Below are 11,776 nucleotides of genomic sequence, written 5' to 3' on the forward strand. Positions count from 1 at the left end.
ATTTTAATTTAAAAAAATGTATATAAATAAGTTAATATATATATATGTATATATTATATATATATATAATATTTTGTTGTTACAGTTAAAATAAATATACGTGATTACATATATATAATATATATAATTTTTCTTTATTTAACAGATAATGTAGTCATGTATATTTTCTTGCATAAAACATAATTTTGGCTATATGAAAAAATTTGATAAAAACAAAATTGATATATAATATATCTTTATACTTTTTATTTTTTTATTCTTTTGTTTTTGTATTTGGATGAATTATGTTTTTAAGTTGGATATTTATATAAAATTTTAAATATAAATATAATCAATATATATATATATATATATATATATATATATTATTTATATAACATTTCATTTTTTATATATATAATATATAACAGCTCCATTTTTAGTAACACAAATTACCTTACAACATATATTATATATATATATATATATATATATATATATATATATTTATTTATATATATAATATTTCTAAAGGGTACACTTTTAAAATATACAACATAATTTTGTTATATTTTTTTAATCAGTTTATTTTTATATGTTTATTTTTTTGGTACTTTTCCTTATTGTTTTCTCACTTTTACAACTTTAGAAAGTGGATACTTTTTTCTTCTGAATCAAAAAAATTCGTCCTTTTTATGTCCATCAAATATATATATATATTAATATTTATATGTATTTATTTATTTATTTGTTTATATAATCAAGATGAAATAAATTTAAAAACAAAATAAAAATATATGTTACTTCATCTTGTAGAATAACGTAACATTTATTTGAAATTTCAGTACGTGTATATATATAGATAAAAATAAAAAAATTTATATACATATTATATATATATATATATATATATATATATATATTTATATTTATGTATGTATATTTAAATTTTTGCACTTATATATGCTACACCTAAGAATGAATGGTGATAATAAATATGTAAAAAATAATAGTAGACATAAGGAGAAAAATAAATTAAACAATAATATAAAAGAAGAAAAAGAAATATTAAACATTAATAACAGTGATGTAGAAGTATTGAATAAAACTGAATCGTGTGAAAGTTGTGACATTAGTGTTAGTAGTCCTAGAAATATAAATGAAGAGAAAAATAAAAAGAAAGATAATAAAAAAAATAAGAAAGGTACTAAAGTAAATTATTTAGTTAATTATAATAGATATAAGCCAACTAGAATACATTTATTTAAAAAAAAATGTAGTTATCCATATGTAAAAAAAAATATTAATCAATATATTAATTGTAATTTTAGATATTATGTAAAAGAAAAAAATTATTTAATTCAGAATATTGATGAAAATATAAAATGGGATCAAATTGAAAAAGTGGATTATATTATATATGATAATACTTCTTTAACTTGTCCTATATGTCTTGAAAATAATATTATATCACCTAGAATAACCAAATGTAGACATATATTTTGCTTTTTTTGTATTTTAAAATATTTTATTAATGAAGAAAAAAAGATATGGAAAAAATGTCCAATCTGTTTTGATATCATTAGTGAAAACGATCTACGTATTGTCAAATTTCATTATGTTAAAAATTATAATATCAATGATAAAATTAATTTATGTTTATTATATACAGAAAATAAAAAAATAAACATAAAATCAGATAGATTAGATTTTAATAATAATTTTAATATTACTAATAATTATTTTATAAAAGATAATAAAGTTATCAATTATAAATATTTTGTAAATATAGATTATATGAATGAAAATCTAACAACTGTTAGTCAAACTCATTCAGAACAAATACTTAAATTAAATCTAAATTCTGGAATACAATTTTCAAAACTTTTTTATATATATAATCCCTTATCTATATGGATAAAGGATTTATCTATTTTTAATCTTATTCTCACAAACAAAAATTTTAAATTCGTTGCATCAGATGATCATGTTATAGAAAAAGCTATAGCACATATTAAATTTAAAATTAGTGAATATCTAAATATACCTTTAGACAGGTTAAATCCAAAACTTAAAATCGATCAAAATAATTTTGACTCATTCTATTTGTATGACAATCTAGCCCACGACGTCTACGTAATTAAAAAAAAAATAATAAACAAAATAAAAAAAAATAAAATAAAAAAAATAATCATGGTAGTACATATATATATATATATATATATATATATATTTGAATGATTGATAGCTTCTAAATGTTTTATCCTATCCACTTCAATAATTTATTTTTTATGACTTATTCAATTTTATAGGAGAGCATTGAACAAATAAAAAATGAAATGACGTTAGAAATGGAATTGACCAAAAACCAGAGGGCTACAAATATTAAAGTACCTATTTCTAATACGAACAAAAAGAAAAACCAGGACGTGACCGATTCGAAAGATTTAAATCGTAACAAATAAATGATAATATATATATATATATATATATATATATATAGATGTATGTACATTTATGATGAGTATTTATATGATCTTATTTTTATGGTATGTAGCTTTTTATATAGATAAAAATTAATTTTTTATTTTAGAAATATATTTTTATCAGTGCATTGACGGCCAGTGCATATTCCTAGATCCATTTATTTTGAAGTAGATATAAACATTTATATACACATACTCATTTAATTGTTATAAAATAAATGTTATTACATATTTGTGCTATTTACAAATTTTTCTTATATTTTAATTTTATTTTCTTTCTTTTTTTCTTTAGTTTATTGTTTTATGAATACGATCAGGATATGAACAAGCTCCCGAAATTTTTATGCAATAAAAAAATAACACATATTGAATCATTCGAACTAGATGAGAAAATAAGAAAAAGGTAATTGCTCAAAATTATATAAATAAATATGAATAAATAAAAGAATAATTAAATGTGTATATAAATGAATATTTATATGAATAATAATATATGTATTATTATTTTATTATTTTTTTTTTATTTTTAGATATGCAATACTATCGCACTTGCCTCTAGGTGTTAATGTCTTATTTGTTTCAATCAATATAGGTTAAATTTATGAATAACTCAAATTATATAAAAGATAAAATTTTACACATATATATATATATATATATATTATGTGTGTGTATTTATTTTATTTAGATGATATGTTGTCCAATAGAACAAAGGAACATTTCTCAGTAAGTTTAATCTTATATTTTCCTTGTATTTATTTTTTTGTTCTCTTTAATACTTTACTTATATATTTGATATAACCTTATATTTTTTTGTAGAAAGAAATAGCTGTACAAAAAAATAAACATCTCAATATTATGAAAAGAAAAATTAAGGAGGAAAAGTACTTGAAACTTTTAGCAGTAAGAAAAATAAAGATAAAATAATTTTTTAATTTATTAGTATATATTTAAAATAAAATAATGTATAAATATAAAAATGTGTATAAATGAAACCAATTGTCCCTATTATATTAATTATATTTTATTTTTTTTTTTTTTTTCTCTAGGATGAAGAAATTAATAGAAAAGAAAAAAGTTATTGGAATTTAACCAGCAACAAAATTGTAATGGCCAATACAGAAAATTGTTTAAACTCCAGCATATTGAGGTAATAAAAATATATATATATTAACATATATATGATAATTCATTTTATAATAATCCTTCTTATTTATATGCTATCATAGTGTTATTATATTTGTACATTTGACATATATATATATATATATATATATATATATATTTAGTATCTCCTTTTTTTTTCATACATTTTTGTTTCCAATTGTTTTATAAAGATATTCAAAAGAAGAAGGAAAAAAACATTTCCATGGAGAGTTGAACGAACAATACTCTTATGAACCTAGCAATGAACATTCATATGATCATTTACCTGATGAGTCATATAAATATGTAACTCAACACTCATACGATTATTTACCTGAACAGCCATATAAAGAAGATAATTCCTGTAACAATGAAAATTTATTATTAAAAAGAATGATAGATATAGATCATTTAAATAATAAAAAAGAATGGAATGAACATTCAAATTATATGGAGAATAAAAAAAGTGTGAATGAATCTTCCAAAAAAAAAAAAAAAAAAAAAAGTGGAGGAAACAAAAGTAATAGTATATCTCCTCGTAGCAATGTAGAAATAAATAATTCAAATGAAAAAAAGGTAGAAGTACCAAAAAGAAGTTTTCTTGAAATAGCTAAAAAGAAATGTGATGTTAATGAGAATAAAATACAGATGGAGAAAAAAAATGATGAAAATTTAAGCATTGGATCTGGACCTGTCAATATTAATTTGTTAGATTTGATAAATAATAAAAAATCCAAAAAAAAAAAAAAAAACCAAGTAATGGAATTAAAATGAGATTGAACTTATATTTGTGATTATATTGTATTTTTTTTTTTTTTTTTTTTTTTGTATTTTTAAATAAGTTCCACCATAAAAGTGTTCTTTCTATATATATATATATATATACATATATATTTTTTTTTGTTCTTGTTTTTGTATACTTGCTTTTAACGTATATTATTTTAATCCCTTTATTTTTTTTTATTTTTTTTTATTTTATTTTTTATTATTATTTTTTTTTTTTTTGTGTGTGTAAATGGTTTATCCCATATTTTAATTTCAAAAATAATTGTTCCCGTTGTAAACATGTTTATATATATATATATTTATTTAATGTTAATTAAAAAAAAGAAAAAAATTCATTTTATTTTGTCCCATGTTTTTGTTAATTTTTCATTTTTTTTTTTTTTTTTTGTTTTGTGCTTTATAATTTTGATGGTAAATTTTTGTTTGATTTTCTTCTATATATTCTCATTGAATAGAATATATTATGTTATATTTAAAATGATGATAATATGTATCTTATTTTTTTTTCTTTTTTTTAATTATACAAAAAGGAACATTTTTAAAATATATAATATTTATAATATTTTTAAATAATTCAATGATTTAAACTAGTATTTTTTTTTTTTTTTTTTTTTTTTTTTCTAAAATTTATTTTTGACAAGTTATATTAAAAAAAAGACATAATGGAAAATATAATTTTATCTTAAAATGAATAAGTTGCTAAAATGCACATTTGAAATATTTATAAATTAAAAAGAAAATGAATTATTTATATATATACACAAAGAAAATGAATTATTTATATATATACACAAAAAAGAAAAAAAAAAAAAAAAAAAAATCAAATAAATATATAAAAATTAATATACACAAATAGGTGTTCATAAATTTCATAATTCCAAATGTGGAATTATTTTGTATAATCATTTTAATTTAAAATTATAAAATAAATAAATAAATAAATATCTTTTTGAATTTTTATAATTCTATATGTTATATTTAATGCATATATTCATCACTTTTTTTTTTTTTGTAGTGATTATTATGAAGTATATAATATAAATAAAAAAACATACATATATATGTATATTTTTTTTTTTTTCCTTTATCATCATTATTGTACCTTTTGAATATCGTTTAAATAATTTTTTTCTAGAAAAGCTTGTTTGGATGCTTCTAACTTATCCTTTAATTGTATATAAAACATAAGATCATTATTTTGCACTTCCTTAGAAAATGATTTTTGTTCTATTGTTTTAGTAAGTATTGCAATTTTATCATCGAGAAGTTTAATTTTCTCTTCATTTGTAAAAGAAGAATATAGAATATGAGCTCTTTCTTTATGTGAAACATGATTTGGATCATTTACATTTTGTATAAAATTATGTTCATATTGTTCTTCATCTTCTTCTAGAAATTCAAAAGAATCCTCTAATAATTTTCTATAAAGCTTATCTACTTTAAAAACTTTAGTATTTTCATTTTTATCTTCTTTTGTTTGATATCCTAAATTTTTATATAAACTACTTACTGAAATATTACGATTAAATAAAGGATCATTTTCTTGATTTTTTTGTTCTATTTTATTTTTAAAATCTGTTTCATTTAAATATGTACTCTTTTGTTGTAATTTCATTAACCAATATATATTTTTTTTTTTTCTATTTGATTGTCTTTTAAATAAAATAGATTGTGTAACTTTTTTTTCTAAAGATAATCTATCTTTTAATATAGCTCTTCTTTTTTTATCTTGTAATATTCTATCTCTAATTTCTTGTCTTCTTTTTCTTTTATCTTCTTTTGTTTGTAACAATAATTTTAATTGTTTTTCTCTTTCTTCATTTGTAACTTCACTCAATTTATGTAAATATTGTGCTCTGTATATTTTTCTTAAATCTCGCATTTGTCTTTCCCACATATATAATTCACATTGATAAGGTGTTATTCCATTATACATTTTATTATATAATTGTTGATATACACTTTCATTTGATAATAAAAATTCTAATCTTCTCTCTAATACTTCTCTCTTTACTTTCGGCGCTTCAATAACTTCTAATAATTTTTCAGATTCTCTAACCTTAGCCCTAGGAATCATACGAGGCAATCCAATGTCACAAAATAATCTTTCTTTTTCTTTTAATCTAACTAACCGTTTCACTGGATTACAAAAGGGTCCTATTTTTCTCTGTGGCTTTTCCCTCAGTTGTGCTCTCTTAAACTTCCCTATAAAATAAATAAGATACAACATGTAAAAATGAATAAATAAATAAATAAATAAATAAATAAATATATATATATATATATATATATATATATATAGTTTATTCATATATATTATTACGATTTAATACAAATTATATGTTTCACATAAAGGAATAAATAAACATAACCACAAAAAGAACAAATCTTACATAATATTAATATATATATATATATATATATATATATATATATTTATTTATTTTTATTTTTTTTTTTTCAATTTATCCTACCGAAAACTCGCATAAACCTTGATGCGTATATAACTCGCTGGAAATTATTCATATAGCTCATTATGACATACTTTTAAAAAGGTAAATATGGAAAAATAAAATGTAAAATATATATATATATATATATGTATTATATTTTGCAGTTTTCTCCAAACATATTTCTATTATTTTAAAACGATGGTGAAATTTTTTCATCAAAATTATAAAATAACCACGAGAAATATGAATCATATATTTTTCTTTTATTTCTTTTTTATTAATCTCTACATTATCATATCATTTTTTAAAAAGAATAATAATTTTATTCATATAAATGTCGACTTTTTCAAATATATACTATAAATATATATATATACATATATTTTTCTTTTAATATATAAAAGCTTAATTAATTAACCAGTTAAATTATCTACACATAAATATATAAATATATACATATATATATTTATATATATAATATTATGTAGGTTTAAAAATTTTACTTTTTTTCCTTCACATAACATTTAATTAGTTTTTCATTTATTATATTAATTATACGACAAAATGTAAATTAATAAAAAAAAAAAAAAAAAAAAAAAAATTATAAATAAATATTCTTATATGTGAAACATATAATATATATATATATATATATATAAACTATTTTAGTTTCTTTCCACTTCCACTTGCTACTTTTTTTTTTTTTTTTTTTGGGTTTCTTACTTCTTAACATATTTCCTTTACCTTTCGATAGGTTAAAAATTTGGTACATAAATTTATATGCCCCACTTTTTATGCACCTATGTACAGTATTTTGGAAAAATAAAAAATATTGAGAATTTTCTTTTTAGAAGTACACACAAAAAATAAAATATAAAAATATATGAATATATATATATATATATATATATATATTGTAAATACATATATTGCACATATATCTTCTAAATTAAAAAAATAGTTAATCTTTATTAATTTTTTTTTTTTTTTAAATGTTATACATTCACCCTCCATTTGTTAAAACAGTCCACTTTCTAAATTCTTTTTTTTTTTACTACAAAAAAATATATATATGTAATCGTAAAAATATAGACTATATATACACATAAAAATGTCGACATAAACTATAATTTTTTTTTTTTTTTTTTTTTTTAAATAATTAAAAATATATATATATATATAATATTTTTCCTATGAAATATATATTTATAAAAAAAAAAAAAAAAAAATCTGCATATCATATTAAGAAAAATATTCAGTTATTCTGGTCGATATATTTTAACGTCCATAGATATAATTACACAAACGAAAATATGTCTAATCTATAATATAATATAATAAGAATTATATATATATATATAAATATATATATGTATGTATGTACTTTTTTTTTTTTTATTTACTTATTTATTAAACTTATTATTATTCACATTTATATCATTTAAACAATGAAAAGATTTTTTGTGTTATTTGTTATTTTTCTTGTGCATATATGGTCAGAAAATGTTAATACCTTTAAATGTAATCATTCGAAGAAAAAAAAAAATGGACATCATATTAAGCGCCATATAACAAACGACGAGGAGAAAAAAAATGAATACAGTTTTCTTATGCTAGGAAAAGAAAACGAAGAAGAAAATAAAGACAACAAAGAAAACAATCAAAATGTAAATAAAGATAATAATGATAACAATAACAGTGAAAAAAAAAATGAAGAACAAAACCATAACAATGAAAAGAAACAAGAAGAATCAACTAATAACAACAATAACAATGTAGAAAATAATAAAAAAGAAGAAGAAAATCATAATAACGAAAAAAAAATAGAAGAACAAAATAATAATAACGAAAAAAAACAAGAAGAAGAAGAAAATCATAAACAAAAAAAAAATGATATGCTACCACCAGAAAAAAAAATTAATAAAGAAAATTTATTAGAATATGGTACTCATGATAAAGAAGGACATTTTATTCCTTCCTACAAAACATTAACGGACGAAATTTTATCAACAAATAATGCTATGGTAACACAATTAAAATAAATAAATAAATAAATAAATATATATATATATATATATATGTGTAAAATATATTTATATTTTATTATCATTAATTAAAATAATATTTGTAAATAAAAACATATATACATATACATATATATAATTTTTATTTTGTAGGAAAAAGCTTCGAGTTTTCTAAAAATCGCCTGCTCACATGTCATGAAACTGATAGAATTCATACCCGAGTCCAAATTATCTTCTCAATATATTAAAGTTGATAATAAAAATATATACTTAAAAGATATAGCTGTAGAATGTCAGAATAATTATTTCAACCTAGAAAAATTTTCTATGACTTTAATTGTCTTTAATTCAAAAATAAACAAATTTATTTATTCACAAGAAAAATGATTATTATATATATGAATATATATGAATATACTTTTTAATTTATTATTATTATTATTTTTTTTTTTTTTTTTTGTCTACTTATAAAATGATAACAATTATATATATATATATATATATATATATGCATGTAATTTTTTTTAACATTTTAATTGATAATTTTAAATAAGCATATGATAATGTTTCTTATATATCATATAATTGATATATTTTTCATTTTATTATTATTATTATTATATATCTAAAAATTATTTAAAATACACATATATATATGTATATTCTGGGTGTTGTTTTTTTTTTAAAACTCTTTAACATTAAAAAAAATATATATATATATATATATATTAAATTGTAAAAAAAAAAGGGAAAATATAATATGTAATTTATTCCCATTACTTCTAAATAAATAAAACCACATATATATATATATATATATATATATATATATATATATATATTGTTAATTTTTTCATTTTTTTTTTTTTTTTGATTATTATTAATAATATTATATTTGAAAGAATTATATATGTACAAAAATATGAAGAAAATAAAATGAATTAATAAATAAGTTTGAATTTATTTTATTTTATTATTTTTTTTTGGTATGAGGTATAGCCGCTCCATACAAGTTAGGAATAGAAACTAAAAAATGTAACCCAGGTTCTAAATCACCAAATCCTGTAGTACCACCTGAATACAGTCTTCTATCATATGGGTGATATCCTAATAATTCTTCTTCTTCTTGTAATTGAAATTTAGCTTCTTCTATATATGGCGCGAGATATGGTATATATGGATCATAATTTTGTTCTGATGGATGTAAAAAAAGTCTTAAATAATTTATGTGTGTTCCTCTTAACATTCTTCTATATCTCCTTGTTTGTATATCTTTTGGTAATAAGGATATAGCTCTTTCTATAACTGGATCTTTATCACTGTACATATCATCATACATTAATCCTACAAAAAAAAATAAAAATATATGTATATATATATATAGTTATATATATTTGCACATATTTTATTTTTTTTTTATATTTCATTTTTCATACCATGCTCTCTTAAAAATTTAGTTGTGGCACAAAATTGCCATCTCTCATATGGTGCTCTTATAAATTTAAAATAATATGGAAATATTAATTTATGATATAATTCTCTTAATATACTTCTCTTTTTTTTAGGTGGTTCATAACCTAACTTTTGTACAGGCTTGGAGCTGAATTTTACAATGTAGTTACAAATTTCTTTATGTAGAGACATTGTATATATATGAATATATATATATATATTTATTTATTTTTATTAATTCTATTTATTCTATTTATTTTCCTTATTTTCTTTATTTTCTTTTATATTTCTTTTATAGTCATGGGGTTCATAATATTACATATATTACACATATATATATTATATAATTATTTGTTTATATATATATATATATATATATACACATATATACATATAAATTAATATGAATATTTTTTATATTAGTTGACACATTTATTAATTCATGATCGATGAATGTACAAAAAAACAAAAAAAAGAAAAAACAGAAAAAGAAAAAGAAATTTCCTTTTCCATGCACTCTTATTTAATTACTGTTACCATTAAATATATAAATTTACAAATATATTTTTCTTATATATATATAATATATTTATATGTATTATATAATTTTTTTCTTTTTAAACAAAAAATATTCATAAATATCCGTAGTAAAAAAATAATACAATGCTATAAGTCAATATATATAAGCAAATATTTATTTTGTTTACACAAAAAAAAAAAAAAAATAAAATAAATGTATAAAATAATTTACATGTATGTAATTATGCATATAATATATTAAACATATTATATATAATATATATAATTTTTTTTTTTTTTTTTTTTTTTTTCATTCATAATAATTTTAATGTGACAAAAATATATCATTCGATTAAATCATATATATGTTATTAAAAAAATATGTATTCCCGTTTTCAAAAAAAAAAAAAAAAAAAATGTCTGTTAGGACAAACGCGGTAAGTATATTATATATATATATAATATATTAAAATTTAATAGAATGAATACATATTTTTGTACAAGGAAATGTTATTTTTTTGGAAATATATATAACATTAATAATTATATAATATTTCTTTTATTAATCCTATATCATAATAAGATTATATGTTGAAATTTTTATTTATAGTCTTTCTATAAAACTTGCTACAAATTATTATATATAATAAAATAGTGATTTGTTAAAAATTGATATATTATAAATACACATAAAATTATAATATATATATATATATATGTATTTTTTTTTTTTTATATAACATTTTTAATCATCACTATTTGGTAAATATTAAAATATATATATGGTTAAATATTTTTTAATTAATATAAAATTATGAATTATATTTATCGAATTTTTATAAAAAAAAAAAAAAAAATAAAAAAACTAAAAAAAAAAAAAAAAAAAAAAAAAAAAAAAAAAACAATAAATTATATATATATTTATATATAT

General features: G+C 17.7%; 4 protein-coding genes across 4 annotated transcripts; 2 read left to right on the forward strand and 2 right to left on the reverse strand.

The window, feature by feature from the left end:
- Positions 1 to 942: 942 nt before the first annotated feature.
- PGSY75_1012000 (putative E3 ubiquitin-protein ligase) lies at positions 943 to 4,385 on the forward strand (the record flags this gene model as incomplete). The annotated part of the gene is made up of 9 exons (XM_018785885.1): positions 943 to 2,115; positions 2,292 to 2,433; positions 2,573 to 2,633; positions 2,758 to 2,868; positions 2,996 to 3,057; positions 3,154 to 3,191; positions 3,285 to 3,368; positions 3,515 to 3,615; positions 3,803 to 4,385. The coding sequence occupies 9 exons, from the start codon at positions 943 to 945 to the stop codon at positions 4,383 to 4,385; spliced, it is 2,355 nt and encodes a 784-aa protein (XP_018641502.1).
- Positions 4,386 to 5,490: 1,105 nt separating this feature from the next.
- PGSY75_1012100 (hypothetical protein) lies at positions 5,491 to 6,923 on the reverse strand (the record flags this gene model as incomplete). Its single annotated transcript, XM_018785886.1, has 2 exons — positions 5,491 to 6,602; positions 6,872 to 6,923. 2 exons carry the CDS (start codon positions 6,921 to 6,923, stop codon positions 5,491 to 5,493), a joined length of 1,164 nt encoding a protein of 387 aa, XP_018641503.1.
- A 1,375-nt stretch (positions 6,924 to 8,298) lies between these two features.
- PGSY75_1012200 (hypothetical protein) lies at positions 8,299 to 9,261 on the forward strand (the record flags this gene model as incomplete). Its single annotated transcript, XM_018785887.1, has 2 exons — positions 8,299 to 8,874; positions 9,028 to 9,261. The coding sequence occupies 2 exons, from the start codon at positions 8,299 to 8,301 to the stop codon at positions 9,259 to 9,261; spliced, it is 810 nt and encodes a 269-aa protein (XP_018641504.1).
- A 586-nt stretch (positions 9,262 to 9,847) lies between these two features.
- On the reverse strand, positions 9,848 to 10,518 carry PGSY75_1012300 (putative ubiquinol-cytochrome c reductase complex subunit; the record flags this gene model as incomplete). The annotated part of the gene is made up of 2 exons (XM_018785888.1): positions 9,848 to 10,218; positions 10,311 to 10,518. 2 exons carry the CDS (start codon positions 10,516 to 10,518, stop codon positions 9,848 to 9,850), a joined length of 579 nt encoding a protein of 192 aa, XP_018641505.1.
- Between the last annotated feature and the right edge of the window lie 1,258 nt (positions 10,519 to 11,776).

This window comes from Plasmodium gaboni, chromosome 10 (assembly GCF_001602025.1).
Source record: "Plasmodium gaboni strain SY75 chromosome 10, whole genome shotgun sequence".
Lineage (NCBI taxonomy): Eukaryota > Apicomplexa > Aconoidasida > Haemosporida > Plasmodiidae > Plasmodium > Plasmodium gaboni.